At 38.5% G+C, this 26,957-nt stretch overlaps 2 protein-coding genes across 3 annotated transcripts in view; one reads left to right on the top strand and one right to left on the bottom strand.

The window, feature by feature from the left end:
- LOC130910205 (small conductance calcium-activated potassium channel protein 1-like) overlaps positions 1–25,337 on the bottom strand; it is a 65,957-nt gene extending 40,620 nt beyond the window's left edge. The window contains exons 1-3 of the mRNA XM_057827241.1: positions 23,736–25,337; positions 14,705–14,842; positions 14,394–14,552 (exon numbers count right to left, since the gene is read on the bottom strand). The gene's annotated coding sequence lies outside the window, so the exon portion shown is untranslated. The remainder of the gene's footprint in view (positions 1–14,393; positions 14,553–14,704; positions 14,843–23,735) is intronic.
- The window catches only part of chrna11 (cholinergic receptor, nicotinic, alpha 11), a 40,212-nt gene that overhangs the window by 4,847 nt on the left and 8,408 nt on the right, over positions 1–26,957 (top strand). The window contains exons 2-8 of one of the 2 annotated variants that reach the window (XM_057827248.1): positions 761–900; positions 974–1,018; positions 3,623–3,732; positions 3,798–3,877; positions 14,409–14,576; positions 14,652–14,846; positions 15,690–15,776. In XM_057827248.1, the coding sequence (XP_057683231.1) occupies positions 761–900; positions 974–1,018; positions 3,623–3,732; positions 3,798–3,877; positions 14,409–14,576; positions 14,652–14,846; positions 15,690–15,776 (825 nt within the window). Of the gene's footprint in view, positions 1–760; positions 901–973; positions 1,019–2,908; positions 3,733–3,797; positions 3,878–14,408; positions 14,577–14,651; positions 14,847–15,689; positions 15,777–26,957 lie in introns of those variants that run through there. The other variant, XM_057827249.1, reaches the window with a different exon arrangement.

The raw sequence follows: 26,957 nt of genomic DNA, 5'->3' as shown, positions 1-26,957 counted from the left end.
AAATAGACACACCCACACACAGCTCACATTCGTCTTGAGGGGTCTGCAAAAGTGTGGAGGGGCCCGCTAATAATTGTCCACTACCATCCCACCGTCCCCCATCCGGTCCAATCCATTTCCATCGTTCGATACAGATTAGACGTCTATTGCCGTCAATGTCACTGAAACATGAACATTCAATGCCTGATATCCCAATTAAAATGACATGAATATCAATTGCAATTCATCTGTTATTGCTGCTGATCGGACAAAACCAAGCAAACTTAAGATTCCAACTTTGAATCTGCAAGGCAGTCATGCTAACCGCTACTCGAAAAAAACAAAAGGCATCTATTTGAGGGTGAAGCTCTTTTGAGAGTAAGTTCATTACGGGTTCATTAGTGTCAATACGAGCTTGATGAAGTTTCCTGCTGCCACTAATTAGACTTTGTTTACCAAAGTGCTGCGCTTCCCTCGAGTCTTTCGCCCTTGTTCTTGCACAAATGCCGCTTTATCGAGCGCGAGAGACAAAAAGGTGACAAACTAATATGAAGTTCTTGCTAATCTTGTGGCTTTTCAAAACTAAATTAAAACTTTTTCAAAGAGTTTATCACTTGTAAACGGGCCACCCTCCCAGATCAAATGGATTGGACGTCCATTGGGTGAAAATAGTGGTGCATTTTTATCAGATATTAATAACGTCCTAGCTGCAGGAAATTAAAATCTGCCTTGCGGGCCGTAGTTTGGACACCACTGCTTTAGTCTCAACTTCCCTTTGCAGTATCATCTGGGGGTCCTCACCAGAGAAAGCTGCTGAAAAGCCTGCTGAAGGACTACAACCGTATGGAGCGTCCGGTGGGCAACGACTCGAACCCATTAACTGTCACCTTCTCGCTCAGTTTAATCCAGATCATGGACGTGGTGGGTGTCGTCACGATTTGGCGAGGAAAATGTCAAAAGTTTTTTTGAACGGTTTTATGGTTGTGGCTGGCAGGATGAGAAGAACCAGGTGCTCACCACCAACATGTGGCTGCGGATGGTAAGGACGTCTGAGAGGTTTGTGGCGCTAATGAACTTGCTCATTTGCCTCACTGGGTGTCGCATTACACTGTCTTGTTATTGGGGAGCGTGAATTTTTGAGAAGTATCTTGTATTGCACTTTGCTTAAAGCTGTACCTAACATCATGGCCAATGAGAGTACTTTGTGTGTTTATTGGTATTTACTGCTTCAGAGAAATACAATTTAAAAAACTGTTTATACCAGTAGTATATATTAGTTAAACTTAACATCCTTGTTCATTTTTTTCACTTTTTGCATTCATTATTAATCTTTTTAGTATGATGATTAAAAATGTAGCCGACTACTCATGTCTTGGTATTAAAACATAAAAAAAATCTAATTGGGCAATAGATTACCATGAAATATAGCAATGAAATTAAGCATTCATCAAATCAGAATAATAAAAAAATGTTCAGGCTATTATACAGTAGTATGAAAAAGTATCTGAACCTTTTGGAATTTCTCACATTTCTGCATAAAATCATCATTAAATGTGATCTGATCTTTGTCAAAATCACAAGGACGAAAAAACAGTGTCTCCTTTAACTAAAACCACCAAAACATGTATAATTTTTCATATTTTAATGAGGATAGTATGCAAACAATGACAGAAAGGGGAAAAATAGGTAAGTGAACCATCATATTTAATATTTTGTGCCCCCCTTTGGCAGCAATAACTTCAATCAGACACTTTCTGTACCTGCAGATCAGTCTGGCACATCGATCAGGACTAATCTTAGCCTATTCTTCTCTACAAAACTGCTATAGTCCAGTCAGATTCCTGGGATATCTGGTATGAATTGCTGTCTTTAGGTCATGCCACAGCACCTTGATGGGGTTCAAGTCTGGACTTTGACTTGGCCACTCCAGAACGTGTATTTTGTTCTTCTGAAACGACTCTTAAGTTGATTTACTTCTGTGTTTTGGATCATTGTCTTGTTGCAGCATCCATCCTCTTTTTAACTTCAACCGTCTGACAGACGGCCTCAGGTTTTCCTGCAAAATATCCTGATAAACTTTTGAATTTATTCTTCCATTAATGATTGCGAGTTGTCCAGGCCCTATAGCAGAAAAACAGCCCCAAATCATGATGCCCCCTCCACCATGCTTCACAGTGGGGATGAGGTGTTGATAATGGTGAGCTGCTCTATTTTTCCTCCACACATGACATTGTCTGTTACTCCCAAACAGTTTAACTTTGGTTTCATCAGTCCACAAAATATTTTGCCTGAACTTCTGTGGGGTGTCCAAGTGCCTTTTTGGGAGCATTAAACAAGCAACAATGTTTTTTAAAGACAGCAGTGGCTTCCTCCGCGGAATCCTCCCATGAACACCATTCTTGGCCATAGTTTTACATATAGTTGATGTGTGCACAGAGATATTGGACTCTGCCAGTAATTTCTGTAAGTCTTTAGCAGGCACTCTAGGGTTCTTTTTTTTTTAACCTCTCTGAGTATTCTGCGCTGAACTTTTGGTGTCATATTTGGTGGATGGCCACTCTTTAGGAGAGAAGCAACAGTGCCAAACTCTCTCCATTTGTAGACAACTTCTCTGACTGTCGATTGATGAACATCCATACTTTTAGGCAGAGGGTTCACTTTGTATTTTTTCCCCTTCTGTCGTTGTTTGCATGCTATCCTCATTAAAATATGAAAATCTATTGTTTGGGTGGTTTTACTCAAATCACACACTGTATTTTCATCTGTGTGATTTTGACAAAGATCAGATCACATTTGATGGTGATTTTCTGCAGAAATGTGAGAAATTCCAAAAGGTTTAGATACTTTTTCACACCATGGTATACTCATAATAATAATAATAAATATTTAATTTTGATATAATTTATCTTAAAACATTTGGATGATTCTTTAAGCAGTATTTCCTATGTATTAACAAAATAATTTATATGGTTTATAATAGTATTATAATATTAGAAAATAAATAAAATAAAAACAAGATGTTTCCTGCACACAATTAAAAATAATACATCAAATTTAATACAACCTTAATTATCGCAATAATTAATGTTATATATGAATGTATTATTTCATAATAAAATATATAACAAAAGTTCTGGTTATTTTATATTACATTATAAGAATTTTAATTTAATTTAAATGTAATTTGTAATGAATCAATCTTCCTTTGGTCAAAAGTTTTGAGACGCGTCATCATTCAGTAGGATGAGAAGGTTTCTCAAAACCTTTGATCGCTGGTGTATGATTATCATTTATTATTTTAATTATTTGTTTATTTATTTATTACTAATGTACATAGTTTATTGCAGGTGAGGTAATCAGACGTTTTTATATTCTAATCATGCGTCAGTTCATTATAAATATATTGATATAATAAGATTGCTATAATTATTGACATTTTGTGTGATTAAAATACATTTACTACTTTGTGAATGAAAATTTGTTAGAATTTAAGTTGATTTAAATTCAATAGTTTTTTTTCACACATTTTAGGAATGTTATTCCCCACCCCCTCACCAATTTTTTTTCATGTTTCAAAGTTAAAAATTGATCACATAGAAAAAAAAACGGATGACATCTGTATCCATGTGTGTGTATGGTCAAGAGCTGGTTCGACCACTACCTCCAGTGGAACCAGAGCGAACATCCCGGAGTTAAAAATCTTCGCTTCACCACCGACCAAATCTGGACGCCAGATATTCTGCTGTACAACAGGTAAGCGTTTAAAAAAGCTGCGTGATCACCTAACGTGTTCTAACTGTCCAGTGTCGATTTCTCAGTGCAGACGATGACTTCGACTCCACCTTCAAGACCAACGTTCTGGTCAACTCTAGCGGCTTTGCTGAATATTTGCCTCCAGGTGGGTCACTAATCTTACTAGTATAGCATTATTACATCTATAAAAAAAAAAGTGATGGTAGCCAAGGAGAAGACAAATCGTGTCAACTGTGTGAGAATAAATGGTAAAGTCTTCATATTAAGAGGAAAGAAGTTTAACTATTGATTAAAACTTTCTGCTCGTGTCGTAATATTGCGGGAAATACAAGGTCATATTTGCATTTGGATTATTCTGCAATACAGTTGTCATGTTGCGAGATGAGGTCAGACGACTTTCAGTAAAAATTCATACTTTGCACTTAAATGTTAAGTTTCGTAGTAATTTAACCTACATAAAATACTAGCTGTTATAATACTAATACTACTTGTTACTGGCTTGTAATCATCATTTTATTTAAGTTGCTTGGATCCAAACTAAATGAAAAATTGCCACTAAAAAGTCTTAATACGTCTTAGTTGAGACAAAAATATTTTTTAAATGTCATTTCTTCATGTTTCAGGTCAAACAGTCTACAATATAAGACAGAAAATGTACATATGTATATATTTATATGTACAGTGGTATGAAAAATTATCTGAACCTTTTGGAATTTCTCACATTTCTGCATAAAACCACTACCAAATGTGAGCTGATCTTTGTCAAAATCACACAGGTGTAAAAACAGTGTCTGCTTTAACTAAAAACCACCCAAATATTTATAGGTTTTTATATTTTAATGATGATAGCATGCGAACACTGACAGAAGGGGGAAAAATAAGTGAGTGAACCCGTTGCCTAAGGAGACTTAAAGACCAGTTTAAACAAATTTTTACCGAACAATTTAAGTCAGGTGTGTGCCAAATCACTGATGAGCTGTTTAAAGCTCCCCTGACCGCCTGGTGAGAATTGTCTTGATGAGAAGCATTGTCTGATGTGCATCATGGCTCGGAGCTGTCTGAAGACCTGTGATCAAGGATTGTTGATTTGTATAAAGCTGGGAAAGGATACAAAGCCATCTCTAAAAGTCTGGATGTTCATCAATCAACAGTCAGAGAAGTTGTCTACAAATGGAGAGAGTTTGGCACTATTGCTTCTCCCCCAAGGAGTGGCCGTCCATCAAAGATGACGCCAAGAGTTCAGCGCAGAATACTCAGAAAGGTAAAAAAGAAACTTAGTGTGTCTGCTAAAGACTTACAGAAATCACTGGCACAGTCAAATATCTCTGTGCACACATCAACGATATGTAAAACTATGGCTAAGAATGGTGTTCATGGGAGGACTCCACAGAGAAAGCGACTGCTGTCTAAAAAAACATTATTGCTCGTTTAATGTTCACAAAAACTTGAATACTCCACAGAAGTTTTGGCAAATTATTTTGTGGACTAATGAAATCAAAATTGAATTGTTTGGGAGTGACACACAACGTCATGTTTGGAGGAAAAATGGAACAGCTCACCGACATCAACACCTCATCACCAACGTGAAGCATAGTGAAGGAAGCATCAAGGATTGGGGCTGTTTTGCTACCTCAGGGCCTGGACAACTTCCAATCATTAATGGAAGAATGAATTCCACTTTTGAATATATATCAGGATGTTTTGCAGGTAAACCTGAGGCTGTCTGTCAGACAGTTGAAGCTAAAAAGAGGATGGATGCTGCAACAAGACAATGATTCAAAACACAGAAGTAAATCAACTTCAGAATGGTTTCAGAAGAACAAAATACTCGTTTTGGAGTGGCCAAGTTAAAGTCCAAACTTGAACCACATTGAAATGCTGAGGCATTACCTAAACATAGCAATTAATGCCAGACATCCCAGAAATCTGACTAAACTACAGCAGTTCTGTAGAGAAGGATGAGCCAAGATTAGTCCTGATTGATGTGCCAGACTTATCTGCAGCTACAGGAAGCGTCTGGTTGAAGTTATTGCTGTCAAGGGGAGGTGGGGTGGGGGGACAAAATAGTAAATGTGATAGTTCACTTATTTTTCCCCCTTCTGTCATTGTTTGCATACTATCCTCACTGAAATATGAAAACCTATAAATGTTTGGGTGGTTTTAGTTAAAGCAGGCACTGTTTTTTCATTTGTGTGATTTTGACAAAGATCAGATCACATTTGATGGGGATTTTATGCAGAAATGTGAGAAATTCCAAATATATATATATATATATATATATATATATATATATATATATATATATATATATATATATATATATATATATATATACCACAAGCCCAAACTTTTGGGAAACAAAAGTCATAGACTTCTCTATCAGATTGTGGAGTCAATGCAAAAGTGTTTTTACATGTCAATGCGACTAAAATAAACTAGGAAATACCACATAGAACCTGGGAACAAAATATGTGTCACATGGTGTTATGTATGAATTTGCAAGATATCATTTGGAATATTACGATGGTAAAGTCAGAATTTTACAAGTAAACTCCAAATTCCTACCACCCCGAAAAATCAATACATAATGAAAAATATTGAAGTCCAAGTTTTCCCCACTCATAACTTTCTTTCCTGATTTTTCGACCGCCCATCCCGCTCCTGCTGTCCTCACTCTGTCAGTTCACAGCAATTCCACATGCCCCTGCCTATATGCTTGCCCAGCCAAAGCTAATATTTCACTGGCATGAACGTCCTGTTCTACCCATAGTGCATTGCGCATTCCGGCAAGCTGACGTTCGGTCAGTCAGTCCATCAATTCTTAAGCGGGTGTCTGCGTTCTGAAATGAAACTTGTGCATTGCGGGCCGCCGCCGCGGGTTCTCCGCCATGTTTATTAATAGAATCCTGCGGTGTGTAAATAACTCACCGCCATGATTATAATCAAGGGAAGAGAGTGGGGGGTGATGCTCTCATTTCACCCTCGTTGCAGCCAGCTTCAATACATTATGTAAGTATACGACAAACTAATAAATTGGGGTGAAAAACAACAATTTGTGGAGTTTTAATAAAAATGTCATTAATATCTATAAATACTATTTTGTTATTGCCTCATCATGTATGTAGAATGAAGAATATTGTAGCCATGTACGAAGAACATTTTGAATAGAAACTGTTTCCACTAAGTGTTTGTTTCCATGGTAACCGCTCATAGTTACTTCTTGTTTTGGTCTAAATTCACACGTGTTTTGGGATGTGTGAGGATCGCGGGGGCACTTTCGAGCCGAGTGCAGCCACCTGTTGAGATGTGCGAGGGAATGTTGATCTGTGTGGGTCCATGAATGAACGTGAGTATTTTCCCTTCATTCTGGAGGGTTCCAGCGATAGGTTGGAGTTGCTACATGCTCGGCCGTTTCGTAGCTTTGCCGTTGCAATGGAGGGAAGTTGGCGAGCATTGTTTAAATCATATTCGTGTTGCAAATTTATGCCGTGAGCTGACGTGTTTGTTTAGCATCTTTGGGATGTGTTGTAAGTCCGATCGAGTGTAAAGTGCCTAGTTGCCGCCACGTTTTGTGGCTAAATTGACCGCGTGTGTGTACGGTGTACTTCCGGGTTGTGCGCGTGCATTCGCGTCCACCCCCCACCTTTGTATTTATTGCACTGTGCAATTCATTTGTGTGTTGTTGATTACTGTGCAGTCAATTTGCATTGTTTTACATTGGCACATATGCTTTAACCCTAACCCGAAGTTCAAAACTTTTAACCTTAGGCTTAATCTTTTGACTTAGCGGGGGTTTAATTAGTTGTTGGAGTTGATTACAACAAATTTCATGCAGTCTGTCAGTTATCTATTAGTTTCAGAGCTTTGGAGGGGCTAAGCTACCAGGTCAATGGGGGTTGAAATCAACTCCATCGACTAATCAAACCCCCGTTAACTCGAAGATTAAGCCTTATGTGGAAAAACTCTGATCTTCCCCTTTAAAATCAATTATCGGAAAGTCAATTAAATGCGGTGAGATTTTTCTGTTGTCATTCTGATGTTGAGGCAGCAAAGGAAGAAAAATTGGTAAAAATTAACCGAGGAATTACTTTTAAAGTAACCTAGTTACTTTGATAATAACGTAATCAGTAAAGTAACTAGATTACTTTTTTGAGCCGTAACCAGTAATTGAATTACTTTTTCAAGTAATCTGTGACAACACTAGTCACTACCTTGTTAACTCATTTGCTGCTATTGACCGTGCTAGATGTCCAATCCATTTCGACTGGGAGTGTTAATTCGCTCCGCCCAGTCGTAATGAATCGCGTACAGCACGTAACACGTCACCATTGCTCATTAGTATTCATGACGTTAGCAACTGTTGCTAGGGGGGTCAAACTCGCGTTTGTCCCTCATACTAGATGAGTGTAAAAAGTGTACGAACAAAATTTTTACTGAGCTAAATCTACCAATTTTGTCCCAAAAAAGATGTCCCCGGTGCCAAATTCACAGGTAAAGATGTGGAAGGACATAAAAATGTTCAATTAAAGAGATGGTTTGAGTGCGAGGGCTGAAAAAGACGGGAAAAAGTGCCGACCTGATCCAGAGGTAGCTTTTTTAACGATATCTTTTTCTTGGCCCCTAACAAAATATTTACTGCATATTAAGGTGAAGGCTTCACCTAGCTGGCGTTAAACTGGTCTTTTGAACATCCGCACAAGTTGATCCATTGTTCACATTTTTTCCCTTGAGTTTTTGCTTCGGGCAACGTATGAATAAAAACATCCTTCATATGTGGACGGTCGTAATGTCTAGACTCGTTTTTACAAGTTATAGCAGCAGTGTTTCCTCGGCATGTTCTTTTTTGAAAGATTGCCGGCAGAAAACAAGCAGTACTTGCATGGGTTTTATGCGAGCGCGCTTCCATGTTGAGCCCCTTCCGGTTTACAATGGTGACGTCACGCAGTCTTGCGGTCTAAAAATAGCATTCGTGCGGTAGTGCCATCAATGGCACTGAAACATGAGCATTCACAGCCAGTCCTCCCAGTTTAATTAATTGGATGTCTAACTTTTTTTTTGATTATTTCCTGTGGATTTTAGGGCATTTCCAGGTCACTTCCTGTTTATTAGTCGTGTTTTGTTGATTTTGGGTCAATTCCTGTTGGTTTTATGGGAACCTTCTAATGATTTTGGGGCATTCGTGGGTCACGTGTTATATATTTTGCATCGCTACCTGTTAATTTTGGGCAAGTCTCAATGGAGATTTTTTTTTTGCAGGTCCGTATTGAAAATTAATAGGGGTGATTTTTTTTTTTTTTTTGTAGGCGTTGACTGTGCCATTGAAAATGTGTGGCAAGTTTTTGTCAAATTTTGGTAAAACCGTACAATTTTTGCCAAAAACTAGCTGATGAATTTTGCAATTTTTATTTTCTATGTGTAAATTATGTAATTCGGACTAAAAGTAGCAAAGTAACAGTTTGAAAATTGTATGTTTTTGGCATTGGAGTTTAAAGGGGCTTTTTTTTTTGTGCCCCCCCCCCCCCCCCCCCCCCCACAAATTCTACTCTCATGGGAACACATTGATCCTATTCATAAATAAAAAAAATACAAATTTTACAATACTTTCATGAGAATTAAATGCCAATTTTCAGATAACTTTCAAGTGCTTGTTTTCTGGAGCACTTTCATACAGACTCGATCATTAAAAAAAAAAAAAAAAAAAAAAAAAGGAAATATGGCGACATTTGCCGACGCAGGCCTCAAAATGTCATGTGGATGAAAAGGACGCGCTTCAAAATGAGGGACTTTTATTTTGGGGATTGTGCTGAGCGAGCCAGGGAACGACAGAGCGAGCAAGCAGGAGTCTTGTTTGTGAGTGTCGCCTCAAGGTTACAAGATGGATATCTGCGCAAGCGGAGAAGAGGCACGATGCCAACAAGGCGCTGGTGCACACAATATGAGTCCCTTGTTGGACACAATATTAGGGATATATTCCAATCCTGCAAAATTGTCATTGGATAACATTTGCTTTGTTCTTCAATGTTCTGCTATGTGAGTTGAGGAGCTCCATTTACCTTCAGGTAGTTCTTTGCTGTCATCTTGTGGCATGAACAGGAAATTACAGAATTCTGTCAAGTATTAAGGAGGATAATTCAGTATTTCTTTTAATAATCCCACTTTTTTTCCTACCAACATTACTTTTTTATGGTTGCTGATATTGAAACTTTCTTCTCCTAACAATACACATTTTGATCTAATATCGCATCTCATTTCCTTAATTTTTGTTCTTGTAATGCAACATTATTCTTAAAACTGTGATTTTTTTCCTCTTCTTTGTCTATTTTTTACCGATATTGCTTATTTTTTTTGTGATGAACCACAATTTTTGTAATAGTACACGTTTCTCTTCATGTGGATACTTATGTTGTAATGAGTTTTTTCTCTTATTTTTCCCCTTTTTGTTTTCATATAAAAGGTCTTTGTCATTTATTAAATTTATAACTTGCTAGTCACTAAAATGACAATAATGCAAAATTACAAAAGTCATAATACAAATAACAACCATTTGAAAATTAGATTACAATTTTAGTTTTCCCTATACGCATATATACATACACACACACCTGTATACTGTACATATGTATATACACAGTATAAACATACTGTATATGTACTGCACATATATATAAACACACATCAATATTATATTAGGGGTGTAACGGTATAAACCAGTGCTGTGTTTTTGGCAGCCCTTTTAATTTTCATTTTAGGATTTCGAACGATAATACTGATTAGTCTTCGGCATATTTTAGTCATCTCATTGTGTTTGTCTTCGTCTAGTTTTTGTTGATGTTCACGAAAAATGTTTGTCTGTAAAATTGAAAAAAATTACCCCAAAAATATATAAAGGTTCCCAACTACTGTATTTCGGATGAAAATTGACAAGCACCTATTGTAGCGTCTACAAAGACAACGCCAACTTGTTGATTATACACACTGAGCAGAAAAACAGTGCAATACAGTATTTTCAATTAATTATACCCACTTGGATGCCATAAACTGTATGTAAATTTTTTTTTAAGAGGACATTCGTCGTTAGCATTAGCCTATTTCTAACGTGAATGCTACGCTAACGCTACGAGTTACATTAAGTGTGTGATGATCACTCAGCACAGACCTTTGAAGGCTAAAGCAACATTGCAAATTCTCTGGAGACGACACATGGGTGAGTCGGGGGGGTGTGCAGCACGTCAGGAGTGACTCAGACACTGAAGATGCAGGCTAACTACACATAAAATGTCACACATTGTGAAGATGTGACAGAAACAATGACGCATTTTCGTCTCGTCAGACGAAAACTTCGACTCATTATGTTTTAGTCTCCCAAAACACGATTTTAGCTCGTTATCATCTAGTCATTGTCATGAAAAACGTGTTTGTTAAAGAAATATTTTTGATGTCGTCATCGTTGACGAAAACAACACTGGTACACACAAGTCACGGTTCGCTACATACCTCGGTAATGGGGTCATGGTTTGGTACAACAGGAAAAACAATGCTATTTTTAATCACAGCATTTGAAAATAAAGTTTGTTCTACTGATTAAAACTAAAAAGCAGCTTATTAAATTGAAAAATAAATATAAGAAAACATCAACTAGTGAATTTGTGTTGTTATTGTTCTTACATTCTTTAATTCACAGATTTTGTCCAAAAATAAACATACCCTTTTTGTGGCTCGACTGAGGTAACAGTTAAAGTCAGGTAGCACTCGCCAGCTGACAACTTTGTTGTTGTTGTTTTTTTACTATATATATAAATAAGGTACTACCATTTCAAATGTTGGAGTGCACACAGTTAACTGTAAACCATTACAGTGAGCATACATTCCCACAGAAGACAGATTTTTTATTGGCTAAAAATAAAATAAAAAGTGCAAATAGTTCCAAAACTGAAAAAGCATTTCTTTAAATAGTGCAAAATTAAATACTCACTCAGCATATCAATGACTTCAGCCTAGGGCGAGAGCAAAATAAACATTACCATATACTTTAAAAAGCGTTAGTAATACTGCATTTGATAGTTCCCACTCTGTAAATTTGCCGTGACTTTCCTAGTCGTGAAGAATGATAACTACTACTTCGTCTGTTTTGGTTTATCTTCTTTGTCCCGTAATGTTGGTTTTGGTGCATTACCTTTTCACTCATATTCGCAGTCTGACTCGATGCACTGTACCGTGATGGTACGGGATGAAAACAAATACCGTTACACTCAATATAGACACCATATTTTTCGGACTATAAATCGCTCTGGAGCATAAATTGTATAAATTGCACCCATAGCCAAGCTATGAAAAAAAAAAACCTGCAACCTATTGTCCGAAAAATATGGTCTATGTATGTATGTATATATTATATATATATTAGGGCTGTCACATTTACCGCGTTAACGGGCGGTAATTAATTCTTTAAATTAATCATGTGCAGAACGACCCACTCATGCGCCGTTTTATGTATATTGAGAGCTAGGAGGCAGAGACAAGCGAGTGGAGTGGACACAGGCATTCATTGGGGCCGTGCTATTTATTGGCATAAGCTTTGGAATCTCTTCCACCACAATTATATCTATTGTGGCGAGCGACATGGGGAAGAATGACAGGAGATAATCTTTTTCTTAACACTCTGTATTGAACACAACGCAGAGAAGGTATACCATTTGCAGCCACCACTGACAGTCATGGTGGCCCAACTTACCATCATGCATTTGGGCAGAACAGTTAAGTCGCTACATTATTATTTACTGAAAGCACAATAAAAATAATAATCCTATCTCTCTCTCAAAAAAAAAAAACAATGTTCACAAAAAGAAAAGCGTTCATTGCAAAGAGAACTAACCTTCCCAATCAAAATATCTAAGCAAAATAATACTGAGACTTTGGTCAAACTCTATTCAAACATTTCGTTTAGCTCAACAAATACCTTATATGGCAATATTTAGTCACAATATACAAATTATCAGAGGTCTCTAACGTTGTGAAGTAAACACTGGCGTGCTATTAGTTTATTTTTTTGACTGAAAATTTTACAAATTTTATTAAAATTAAAACATACAGAGGGGTGTTAATATAAAATTATTATAACTTGTACTCACATTTATCTTTTAAGAATTACAAGTCTTTCTATCCGTGGATCCCTTTCACAGAAAGAATGTACATACAGTACTTATGTACAGTATGTTGAATGTATATATCCGTCTTATCTTTCCGTTCCAACAATAATTTACAGAAAAACTATGGCATATTTTAGAGATGGTTTAAATTGCGATTAATTATGATTAATTAATTTTTAAGCAGTGATAAACGCGATTAAAAATTGTAATCGTTTGACAGCCCTAATATATAAATGGTGGTAAACTTATATAGCGCTTTTCCACCTTTCAAGGCGCTTTACACTATCTCGCCATCCACCTACTGATGACACAGCACCAGGAGCAACGTGGGGTTCAGTGTCTTGCTCAAGGACACTTAGACTAGTTCAACAGGGCGGCGAATTGAACCCACAACCTCTGGGTTGGGGGACAACTAATCTACCACTGAGCCACGCCACCCCAATATATATGGCTGAAAACACTCATGTGACTTGAAGTTCCGCTCTGAGACCCCCAATTTGGCCAAATTTCAAAATTGTCCGATATGCATGTGTGATACATCATTGGATAGCTTATAATCTCAATTTTCTGGGGGAAGAAAAATTTTGAACAGGAGGGCATTTAAAAAAAAAAAAAAATTAACAGCAAAACCCTAACTGGAGGCGAGAGCAGAATTAAAGACACCATGATTTTAACGAGATATCGCGTACCTACCTTGTTTCGAGCCAAAAACTCCATGTAGCATGTATCACCGAGTGTCAAGACACAGCTGTGAATGGCCACAGCCCGATTTTTGGGGGGATTTTAGGGGTGAAACATGGTGATATTAAAAGGGTCGTGATGCAGAAATTGCAGACAACAAGGAGTGGTTGAGATTTTCTTTTTTATATAGTTACCCTTTTAAACTTTATTTTTCAATTTTTCTTTGTTTGGATCAATTATTTATCATATAACATATCGGGGAAAATGCGACAGTAACAAAAAAAATACAATTAAGCGATAGTTATGAGGTAGATATCCGTGACTTTTTTACTTTTTTAAAAGTTTAAAATATGCGAGTGAATATTTTTTTAAAGTCGTTTTCTTTTTTAAAACTAAATATTAAACATCAATTAATGATTCTAAGCTAGAAATGACATTTTGAATAATTACTTACCTTCTTTTTATGGCTAGGTGTAAACAAAAGCGGTTGCGCGACGTCTGTAAACGGGGGTTTTTAGGGTAAAACGGACAAATTAAAAATAGTTAGGGGGCTTAATGCGCCATGAATCTGCTATGGCAGCATATTGACATATTGTTCTATCAAACACAACAGTTGTTTTGGCTTAAAATACTGCAGTTTCTTTTAAAGAGGAGTGCAAGAGCAGTCTGTCTGTTTGTCTGTTTTCTGCCATATATATAAATATATATGTATGATAAATTTTGAATTGATCTTTTAAAATTAATTGAATATTATCTGTTAGGTGTCATAATAAACCATTTCACCATTTTGTTTTGTTGTCGCAACCGGCCAATCGTTGATTTAATTGTACTGACCGTCCGGCCTGGCAGGTATTTTCATGAGCACGTGCAACGTAGACGTGCGCTGGTTCCCTTTCGACATCCAGAAGTGTGTCCTCAAGTTCGGCTCGTGGACTTACGACGGCTTGCTTCTTGACCTCCAGATGAACGACGCCGACATCTCGGGCTACATGCCTAACGGCGAATGGGATCTCATAGGTCAGCCTTTTACATCAGCCACTAATTATACCTTGTGCCAACTATGATTAAATACCCGCATTCCCGTTCCACCAGGAGTGCCTGGCACCCGCAACGAAATTTTCTACGATTGCTGTAAAGAGCCTTACCCGGACGTGACTTTCAACGTGACCATCCGGCGAAGGACGCTTTACTACGCCCTCAACCTGCTCATCCCCTGCATGCTCCTGTCCTCCATGACCCTTCTCATTTTCGTTCTACCCGCCGACTCAGGAGAGAAGATTTCTCTGGGTGAGCAAAAAAAAAAAAAGTACATTTGGGAAGATAATGGCACATTTTGCACCAATTGACACAAAGTCTAAGATGATGTAGCTCCTTGCAAGCACTCACACTCTCCCCAAAATGCAGATAACTTCAAGAGTCAGCAAGATATTTTGGGAGGGAAAAGTACCTTTTTGATGTGCGCCATGAATATCTCCAACTGGGACATTCCCGGCCCGTCTTTGCCACGAATATGCGGGAAATATGATCTTAAAACGCTCGCATTGAATGCTCAAATCAAGGAAGGGGGATGAAAGAAGGAGAGAGATGAGCTGAGAGGAGATTACAGGATGAAGCGGGAGGAGAAAGAGCCAAAAGAAAATGGAGAGGGAAAGTGAACATTTCTTTTTTTTAACTCAATATCTGCCGTTGACAGTGATAGACGTCCAGTCTATTTGATGTGGGAGGGTGGTAGCGAATGGATTGGATGTCCACTCATGATATACATATTTCAATTCACAGTAGAAGGCTGTCAATGACAGTTAATGAGTTAACATTAAAAACAAAACAAAAAAACAAACAAAAAAAAAAAAACATATCCTTCCCGTTATACATCATAACATTTATGCCAAGGAAGCATTTTTATAATTGTTTGTGGTCAAAGTTGTGAATTACGACAGCGTCGTTGTCGGATGCAGATGCTGTTTGGACCAGTGTAAAATAAATGGCCGGCGAGTATTACACTACGTCAAAAAGCAATTTAGTGGATGAGCCTTCACAGTCATTTGTCAAAAAAATCTTGGCAGTAGGCCCGGACGAGAGACTCATGTTGACTTTCTGCATGAGATCCATTTGTATTCATTTCTCCTGAAGGGATCACCGTCTTGCTGTCGCTGACTGTGTTCATGCTGTTGGTGGCTGAGATCATGCCAGCAACGTCTGACTCGGTTCCGCTTATAGGTAAGACTTTATTTCAAATTTTTTCATTGTTTGCTAAAATTTTGGCACTGATCACCTTCTACATTTTACACCAGTCACACTTTTCCAACTTCAAAATGTTCCAAAAATTCAAATGACGCAGGGTTGTATTTTTATCAGCGCAAAGGTTTATAGTCCCCCCCCCAAAAAAAATTTTTTCAACAAAAAATAAAAAGACCTATTATTTTCCGATGGCACATTTAACCCAAAACATTGCTCATTCAAGTCCAATTGCCACTCTTTAACGCCTACAAGTAATTCTCAGTTGACACATATTGATTTTCAATGCAAGCCCCTCTGAAAAATCTCCATTAGTGGTTATTATTTTTGACCCCCCCCCCCCCCCCCAAAAAAAATCAACAGGACGTGACCTGAAATTGCCCCAAAATCAACAGAAAGTGAACTGGATTTGCCCTAAAATCAACAAGTGAATTACAAGTGTTTGATTTAAGAAGAAATGACCCAAAATCAACAGAAAGTGACCCACAAGTGCTCCATTATCAACATGATGTGACCCCCAGAAAATCAACAGGACATGACTCATAGAAAATGACGTGATCTGGAATTGGCCCAAAAATCAACAAGTGAATTACAAGTGTTTGATTTAAGAAGAAATGACCCAAAATCAACAGAAAGTGACCCACAAGTGCTCCATTATCAACATGATGTGACCCCCAGAAAATCAACAGGACATGACTCAATAGAAAATGACGTGATCTGGAATTGGCCCAAAAATCAACAGAGAGTGACCTACAAGTACCACATTATCAACATAATGTCACCCAAAACCAACAAGAAGTGATTCAAAGAACAGGACATAGCCTGGAATTTCCCCAAAATTAACAGAAAGTGACCGACAAGTGCCCCATTATCAACATGAAGTGACCTGGATTTGCCCTAAAAGCAACGAGTGAATTACAAGTGCTTAAAGTGCCTATGACAGCATAACAAAATCTTAAATAGCATTATTATGTGGATTAGAATCATATTTTGAGGCGATTCGTCTATATTCAACAATTTGGCAAAATGCAAATGACGAGAAATTAGTCTTTTAATCTGCCGTTTAGACCCGCCTGTCATTATAGTGCATTAGCGTCCCCAGCTGGATGATAACGTCGGCAGGGTCACGATTTCATCTGATTTAGAACTCAGTCCAGTGAGGGGAAGATTCAGAACGAGGAAAATACGAAAGAGAGTAGCAAAATGTCTTGATTGTTTCAATCTCTCCACTCCAATATTTTTACAGGATATTCTTTTTAATCTAAGTATTTTTCTCCAATTTCTAAATAAATGGTATGGAGATAACAAATAAGCCTTGTGCTAAATGGAGTATGAAATATCAAAAATGCATTTATTCAGTAGGAGAGGGCAAAATTACTGCATAATGGTCAAAACTGCTGACTTCTTCCTCTCCCGATCGGTGTTTTATGCCACCGGAGTAAGCCCGGCTTTTGTCATTTCCCTGTCCCGTCTTCGGAGACGGAGGAAAGAGCGTAAACAAAACAGTAGCCGTGACAGCTAGCCGACATGCTAACCCAAACCGAGCAGCTTTTCCAAGTCTTATTCTCGCCTTTTGAAAAGGAAATATCACACAAAACTACCCCAACTCATGTCACACACGGCGGCGGGGTTGACTGTCCTCACCGATCGGCCAGTCCCCAGCGGCGAGCAAGTTACGGCTCTTGGTTCTGCTGCGGCCACGGCAGGCTGGCAGTGCTCGTCGTGGGGAATGAACGCCAAAAATAGCCCATTTTCAGTGGACAAACCGGCCGACATCGGAACGGGGGGCTGCTCATGGCCAAGTCGAGGAAAGCGCATTCTCGGTGGGCACGCAAATAGGACCGAGGGTGTGGAAGTGACCAGGGTGTATGACAAGCCTTCTTTGTGGACAAGGAGCATTGTCACCCACAAAATGCAAGCCACCTCCTAACTAAAATATTATAAAATGAAACACGTAGCTTACTCACTTCCTCGTCGGTCCAATGGTCCCACAGTTGTCGGAATTGTTTTTCGCCATTTTCCGCAGTGAACAGGTGAACTTTTTGAAACCCAAAAAGTCTCACACGCCTCTTCCAGGGGCAGCAACAAAACCCTGCAGCACAGTGGGCTGGCATGATGCGATAAATAAACGAAATAATCCGCTAAATCAGCTGAATCCGCTGTCTTTCTGCATACTGTAGTATTTGCTGTATACTGAAGATGATTAGCCTGTTGAGTGTTGACATCACATTTGTATTCTTCGTCAATCCACGAAGTCACTCATTTTCATTGCGAAGGATTAAAAAAATTGAATATATATATCGATCGCTTCCACACACATCCAAGCGGTCCATTTCATTCAGGAGCATAAAATACCGCGTGAAATATGAACTAAACATGCTTTTTGCTGTCATCGGCAAGGTAATAGTGAGAAGTGCCTAAAAATTAACAGGATGTCATCTGTGTTTGCTCTAAGATAAACAGGTAGTGACTGTGAATTGCCCCATAAACAACAATGAGTTATTAGAAATCAACAGATGGAGACCCAGAATTGTCCTAAAAATCATGTTTCTATGTCTGGGCCTCATTCTATAGCTTTAATTAGCTTCTTTGAAATAATCCCATTATCAAAAGTCCGAGTTCAAATTCATATACTGTACTGTAATGTTTCTTTCACATGTGTGAATAAACTATTGATTGATTGGTTAACCTAAAATCAACAGTAAGTGAACAGAAATTGACCCAAAATCAACAAGAAGTGACCCAGAAAAATGCTCCAAAATCCACTGGAACTGGCCCAAAATCCACAGGATCCACTTTGTCCACCATGACCGCTCAGTCAAAATGGATTGGACGTCTATGGCCGTCAACAGCAGCAAACGAGTTAACCTACATGCTTGCCGTTTCAGCACTTAATTTCCTTAGCTTTTACAGCTCCTGTTAGCTCCCGCTTCCCGTCCTCCTCACGTCCTGCTTGTCAGCTGATTACTGAGGAATTGAACGTGTTATACTGCCGGCCCCGAGTGTCACATATTCCTACTTTATAGCACCGCTGGCACTGTTTCACATTTAATCAGACTTTTACGGGGCCTGAAACACGACTACATTGCATGAATGCAAGACTTCATTAAAGAGTCTTTACAACCTGCAAAGTGTGGAGCGCGTATAAAGTGCAACAAAGACGCAACATTGGCCGCTAAATAAGGAGGTGATGATTTTATTATTTTAGGCGCCTTCCAAGATCTTTTTTTTCCCTGTGCGCTTTTTGCTCCATTTTAGGAAGTGGACTTTTCCACCTAAAGTTACCACCAGGGATGAGAGTGGCTAGAATTTCTTGCTGGAACTCCATGACATAAAAGTTGCCACAGAGCCAGATTTTTTTTTTTCAAGGGTGGGGGCTCAAACCTCCTAAAACCAACGAAATGAGAAAACTACTCTTGGCATGGTTATTCCCATATTCCTATTACACACATTAAAACAAACCAGGTTTTACACATGCATTAGGCTACTGCATGTAACAAGGCATGTATGAGAAACTAATTTTAATTAAAAATTGTATTTTTTTTAATGATTTGCAAAATAATAGTTAACAAAAACACGAACCCCCTTCTAATTTCTATTTTCCCTCATTTCACCACATCAATATGCAAAACCTCAGTTCTTACTACTTTAGAACATATACAGTATATATTCATTCATATATTCTATTATATACATTCACATACATTTAAGGTACATACATGTACGTTAAAATTGAAAAAATGCAAATATTGACTTATTTTTTAATGTATGTTACATTAATTCAACAACAAAAAAATACAAATGACTTTTACACTATGCAAAGTGAAAAAGGTAGTGCAAACACCCACTTTTCACAATAAATACAGTAGTACGAAAAAGTATCTGAACCTTTTGGAATTTCTAATATTTCTACATAAAATCACCATCAAATATGATCTGATTTTTGTGAAAATCACACAGATGAAAAAACAGTTTCTGCTTTAACTAAAACCACCCAAACATTTATAGGTTTATATATTTCAATGAGGATAGTATGCAAACAATGACAGAAGGGGGAAAATAAGTATGTGAACCATCACTTTTAATATTTTGTTCCTCCACACATGACGTTGTGTGTTACTTACAAACAATTCAACTTTGGTTTCATTAGTCCACAAAATATTTTGCCAAAAGTTCTGCGGAGTGTCCAAGCGCCTTTTTGCTATGTTTTTTTTTTTTTTTTAGATAGCAGTGGCTTTCTCCATGGAGTCCTCCATTTAACACCATTCTTGGCCATGGTTTTACATATAGTTGATGTGTGCACAGAGATATTGGACTGTGCCAGTGATTTCTCTTAAGTCTTTAGCAGACACTCTAGGGTTCTTTTTTACCGCTCTGAGTATTCTGCGCTGAACTCTTGGCATCATCTTTGGTGGACGGCCACTCCTTGGGAGAGAAGCAACAGTGCCAAACTCTCTCCATTTGTAGACAACTTATCTGACTGTCGATTGATGAATATCCAGACTTTTGGAGATGGTTTTGTATCCTTTCCCAGCTTTATGCAAATCAACAATTTGTGATCGCAGGTCTTCAGACAGCTCTTTTGACCGAGCCATGATGCACATCAGACAATGCTTCTCATCAAGCCAATTCTCACTGGGCAGGCAGGGAAGCTTTAAACCACTCATCAGTGATTAGGCACAAGCCTGACATAAAATGTTTGGTAAAAATTGGTTTCAATTGCTCTTTAAGTCTCCTTAGGCAGAGGGTTGACTTACTTATTTATTTCCCCTTCTGTCATTGTTTGCATGCTATCCTCATTAAAATATGAAAACCTATAAATGTTTGGGAGGTTTTAGTTAAAGCAGACACTGTATTTTCATCTGTGTGATTTTGACAAAGATCAGATCACATTTGATGGTGATTTTATGCAGAAACGTAAGAAATTCCAAAAGGTTCAGATACTTTTTTATACCACTGTATTTATTGTGATAAGTGGGTGTTTGCATTACCTTTAAAATATATTCTATTTCAATGTGCATAGTTAGTCATTTGTACTTTTTTTTGTTAAATTATAAAAATGTAAGTAACATACATCAATAAATAATTCAATATTTGATGCAATAAATAATTCAATATTTGCATTATTTTCAATTTTAATGTACATCCTATGTTCTTAAGTTATGTTCCTAAGTTATGTTCATTTCGCACAAAATATTAGATGCGATGGTCACTTACCCCCCCCCCCCCTTCTGTCATTGTTTGCATACTATCCTTATTAAAATATTCATTAATTCATTTTCCATGCCGCTTCTCCTCACGAGGGTCGCGGAGGTGCTGGAGCCTATCCCAGCTAACTACGGGCAGTAGGCAGGGGACACCCTGAACTGGTTGCCAGCCAATCGGAGGGCACAAGGAGCCATACAACCATTCACGCACACACTCATACCTACGGACAATTTAGAGTGTTCAATCAGCCTACCATGCATGTTTTTGGGATGTGGGAGGAAACCGGAGTTCCTGGAGGAAACCCACGCAGGCACGGGGAGAACATGCAAACTCCACACAGGAAGGCCGAAGCCCGGGATTGAACCCTTGATCTCAGAACTGTGAGGCAGGCGTGCTAACCACTCAGCCACTGTGCCGCTTTATTAAAATATGAAAACCTATAAATGTTTGGGTGGTTTTAGTTAAAGCAGACATTTGTTTTTTCATCTGTGTGATTTTGACAAAGATCAGCTCACATTTGATGGTGATTTTATGCAGAAATGTGAGAAATTCCAAAAGGTTCAGATACTTTTTCATACCACTGTAAGTAACCTAACATAAATGAACAAAAATAAGTCCAAATGTGCACATTAACATGGAAGATGTTCTCAACCTCCCCAGAGTAAATAAAATAAAATAAAAATAAAACAAGCCTCAGCTCTCTTTCTCTTAAAAATTTGATTGATTTTCCGTTGCATTGTCCTTTTTTTTATCGCAATAATTCAACAAGTTGCTCGTTACCTGTCATTACAACCTCTCTGGTTTGTCCTTTTTTTCTTTTATGGTTATTCCAGAAAACATGTGTATTTGAACCAATCAGAGCTATCTATCCATGCTGATCACATATCAGTCTGTCAGTCAATTGAACGGACATCTGAGTCCAGGGTGATTTGCTACGCGCGTGCGCACATCGACACGACTCGTTAGAGTCAGATACAATGAAGCCGCTCGGCAGAACTGTGGAATAAATACATAATAATTATTGGTTGAAACGGATTACGCTAGTCAAGCACTTCATTTGGCTTGTTGTTAACACTTGTGTATGTAAATCTGACTTTAGTATATTGTTTTCTTCTTGGAGATGCGTGTATGGCAGAGTTGTTTTTTGCAGCCATTTTCATTTTCGTTTTAGTCTTAGTCTTTTGGATGAAGGTACTTATTAGTCTTAGTCATATTTTAGTCGTCAAACGTGTTTGTACTCTTTGTCTAGTTTTAGTCAACGAAAACGCAGACACATTTCGTCAAGTTTTAGTCGACAATTCTCAAAATGTTTTCATCTATAAACTATAAAACTTTTAGTCCATGAAAAAACATAAAGGTTTCCAACAATTTCGAATGAACATGACATACGAGCACATAACTGTCGAGTCTACAAGGACATCACCATTTTCATGATGATAATACACACTCAGCAGGAAAATAGCAAATTATCTGCAATTAATTAAACTCAATTGGACGCCAACAACTGTATGTAAAATGTTTTCCAAGAGTTTAAGAAGACACAGAATCACCACGTTAAATGCTAATGCTAACGCGAACGCTATGCCAACGATACAAGTTAGTTTAGTGTGTGATGATCACTCAGCACAGACCTTTAAAGAGCATACGACACCAGAAAAAAAGTCTTAAATGGCATTATTATGTGAATTAGAATCATATTTTGAGACGATTCGACTATATACAACAATTTAGCAAAGCGCAGATGACGAGAAATTAGTCTTTTAATCTGCCGGTTAGCCACGCCTACAATTATAGGGCTTTAGCGTCCCCAACAGGTGGATGACGTCAGCGGTAGACTAGGCTCATCGGTTTTACTATTCAGCCCATTGAGGGGGAATTGTTCAGAACGAGGAAAACGAGACGAAGAGAGCTGCAAAATGTCATTGTTTCAGTCTCTCTACTCCCAATATTTTTACAGGATATTCTTTTTATCCAAGTATTTTCCCCAATAGCTATATAAATGGCTTGAGAAGGACCAGTCAGCCCGTCGAGGGGGAACTATTCACAATGAGGAAAACGCGACGAAGAGAGCGGCAAAATGTCATTGTTTCTGTCTCTTTACTTCAATATTTTTACAGGATTTTCTTTTTACCCAAGTACTTTCCCCAATTGCTAAGTAAATGGCATGGTCATGACAAATAACTTGTGCTAAATGGAATATAAAATAATAAAAATCCATTTATTCAAGACGACATGGCAAAATTACTCCATAATGGTCAAAACAGTCGACTTTACCTTTACTGTCACACCTGCCGAACGATATTTTATGACACCTAAATCGGACATATGTCATTTCCCTTCCCCGGCTTCGGAGAATGTAAACAGACCAGAAGGAGTGACAGCTAGCTGACATGCTAACCCGAACCGAGGGATGTTTCAAAGTCTTCGAAGTGGAAAATCACACATAACTAGCCTGGATTATTTGACATGACGACCCGGTTGTCGAGTTTCTTTGTGGATCGGCAAACCGCCCGGCGGAGAGCAATTTACAGTTCGTTCCCTGGAGGAGGGTGGCTGGAATTGTTGTGTAGCTAACGTGCTAACAGCTAACTGCTAATGAGCGTGAGGATAGCTTTTTACATGCCTATCAATGATCAAACGTAAGTAGTCCTTTATTTAAAGGAATTTTATAGTGTTTACTTTGTAATCACTGTATTCGTATTTGACATAATACAAAACAAGATGTTTACTCACTTCCTTGTAAGTCCAATGGTCCCACAGTAAATATCCACGGTGAATGGGAACCTTTTGAAACTCCAAAAAGGCGCATACGCCTCTCCCGCATACAGAATGATTTTTCTGCAGCCGTTTGGCTGGCGTGATGCAAAAAATAAAAGTATTAATCCGCAAAATCAGCTGAATCCTTCGTCCTCATACACAACAGTACACTGTAGCGTGAAGAGGACGTCTTCTACCGTACACGTCACAGCGCCCTCCTCCTCAATGCGAGACCGAAGCCGGAAGTCACTCATTTTCCTGGCGCGGGATTCAAAAAACTAAATAAATATAGCAATCGCTTCCACACACATCCAAGCGGTCCATATCATTCAGGAGCATAAAATACCGCGTGTATTATGAAATAAACATGCTTTTTCGTGTCACAAGCACTTTAAAGGCTAACGCAACATGGCATATCTAGCTAAGATATAAAAGCAAAGCTTCTGCGTTGTGGTGAAGGCGTAGCGACGATGTAGACCAGGGGTGTCCAAACGTTTTGCAAAGGGGGCCAGATTTGGCGTGGTAAAAATGTGGGGGGCCGACCTTGGCTGACGTCAGGGCCCGCCCAGGCCATTTGGGGGCCCTAAGCAAAAAAATGCAAAAGGGCCCATATTTTCTGCCCACCATTTCGTCACAGTGTACTGTGAAACCCATGCATGCAATCCAACCCATACGTCCATATTTTGTATATTAATCAGATTTTCTTGCACTGCATACTTTAAACTTCTCACCCCAAATGATTGTCAGAACTTACAGTAGATAGCGCCAAACCTTTTTCTTAAAGAGGAAATAAAGAAGTTAAGGAAGGACTTTTATTTTTTTAAGCTTGTAATCAAGTATCAAAACTCACAAAAGTCAAAAAAAGCGAACTGTAGTCAACAAAATAGAATATAAATTAAACAATTGCCAAATTGGGGGCCCCATAGTGGTCAGGGGCCCTAAGCAGCTGCATAGTCTGCGTATAGGCTGGGCTGGTTCTGGCTGATGTCCTTTACATAGAACAATATATTTAAGCAAAATTTAGCAAGCCGTTCAGTGTGTCACATTTGCTTTATTATTTTTTTTAATGAATAATTTCAACAATCTCGCAACTACCCTTTGCAGCGTTCTCTTTCGACTCTCGGGCTCTTGCGAAATACTACTGCTGTGAAATTAAACTAGCTTCAAGTTGCTTCAATTTTTCGCTGCGTATCTTCCCTGTAATCTTGTCGTACATGTCAGTGTGTCTTGTTTGGTAACATCGCCTCACATTGAAATCTTTAAAAACAGCGACTGTCTCTTTGCAAATAAGGCAATACACAGTTGTTGCATGTTTTAGTGAAGAAATAGTCCAATTTCCACCTATTCTTGAAGCGTCGGCCGTCACAGTCAACTTTTTTTAGTTGATTGTCGCCATTTTAGAAAATTGGAAGTAGAGGGTCACACGGAGTAATGTTGCTTAGCCCTTAAATACCTGCAACATGAAGCAATTATCAGAGAATCCCAAAATTTGAAAATTAAGGTCCTAATGAAACCTTTTTTTCAAATTTGTGAAAAGAAAAGTCAAAATGAATATGTGTAATAAGCGCTCTAATATCTATAACCCATGCTAAATCATGTTTTTTTTCTCATGGAACCTGCCGATGCATGTGTGGACTTGCATCCATCTTTTTTTTTTTTTTCAAAAAGAAATGTCAAAATGATAAATTAGTCTGAAAATCATGAAATTTTAGGTGTATCAAATGCGATACATTTGGCAATAAAGGGGTAAAATGCTGCTGCCTTTTAGTGGGTAAATGAGGAGCAGCATTTCGTGTGTAAGCTACTTCATATGCTGGTTGCAGTACTACTGACCAATTTATAAAGTCTGTGTGCGGGCCAGATGTTATTGATTTTATGACAGAGGCTGGGGGCCGGATGAAATTTGACCACGGGCCGCATTTGGCCCCCGGGCCGGACTTTGGACATGTCTGATGTAGACCCTACGGCGTCAATGAGCAGTCGATAGTTCTGTGGCAAGGGAACGCATTGCTCTGTGATTCACCGCCAAGCCACTAGAGGGGTGTGGCGTTGTGTTTGTACGGTTTTGGGGCACTCTTGTTGACTTCCTCTAGTTTTGTTCCGGTTACACAATAATGTCAACAGAGATGGAACGGTTGATTGTGGATCTTCAGCTCATCAACATTGAACAAGAAATATTGATCATACAAATGTTGAGGTGCAGGGGACGTAGAAGAGTGTTGCGGAAGTGGTCTGTCCAATTTGTTCGATTTCTTTGCCGTGTCCTACAACCAGCCAGTGGGAAGCCATAACAGATTTCTGGAGGCTATGGAACTTCCCAAACTGCATTCGTAGCCTTGATGGTAAACATGTTATCATCAAAGCACCGAGACACTCTCAATGGCGTACCGCACGCAGGCTATTTTTAGACCGTGACGTCGCATCGTAAAGCGGAAGTAAAGCCGAAGTGGGACATTATAGACCCGCCCTCGCATAGACCCCAGGTAAAAAGTGCTACTTTTCGCCGGTAATCTTTCAAAAACGAACATGGCGATCACGCATTGCTTTTTTGGAACTTGTAGAAACGACTCTAGACATTACGACCATGAAGGATGTTTTCTTCATACGTTCCCGGAAACCAAAAACTCGGGAGGAAAAAAATGTGAACACCGAATCAACTTGCGCGGACTTTAACACCAGCTCGGCGAATCCATTCACGTTTCATATGCAGTAAACATTATGTTGGGTTGGCATGGTCTTTCAGAGGACAAAGAGGTAAGCCATTTTTATATTTTTACTTTATTTTTTTTTTTTGCGTAACGTTGTGCCGTACTGCTTCTGTCTGACAATGAATGACCTGAAAAAACTACAATGGTATCTGACTGCCACTGTTACCGTTTCTGTTTTATATATATATATATATATACAAAAACAACTTTAGTAAGGGGGAAGTGTAAATAAATTATAGGATTAAGATGTGTTATCAATGAAAAAATTTAAAGTGTTCGTTGGCTGTCACTGAGTAGCATTTGCGACCGCTACACAAAGCTAACTAAATTACCCCCAAGAACGGTAAGAGATGTAGGACAACCAGAGGATATATAAGAAAGACAGGGCTGATGGTAAAGGATAGCTTGTTGAAACCGGAGAATGTCATTGTCAGTCGCGTCGATTAAAAAAAAGCTAAAGCTATGCTTAGGTCGGCTCGTTTTTTTCGTC

This window comes from Corythoichthys intestinalis, chromosome 22 (assembly GCF_030265065.1).
Source record: "Corythoichthys intestinalis isolate RoL2023-P3 chromosome 22, ASM3026506v1, whole genome shotgun sequence".
NCBI lineage: Eukaryota > Metazoa > Chordata > Actinopteri > Syngnathiformes > Syngnathidae > Corythoichthys > Corythoichthys intestinalis.
This window is presented reverse-complemented; position numbering and strand designations above follow the sequence as displayed.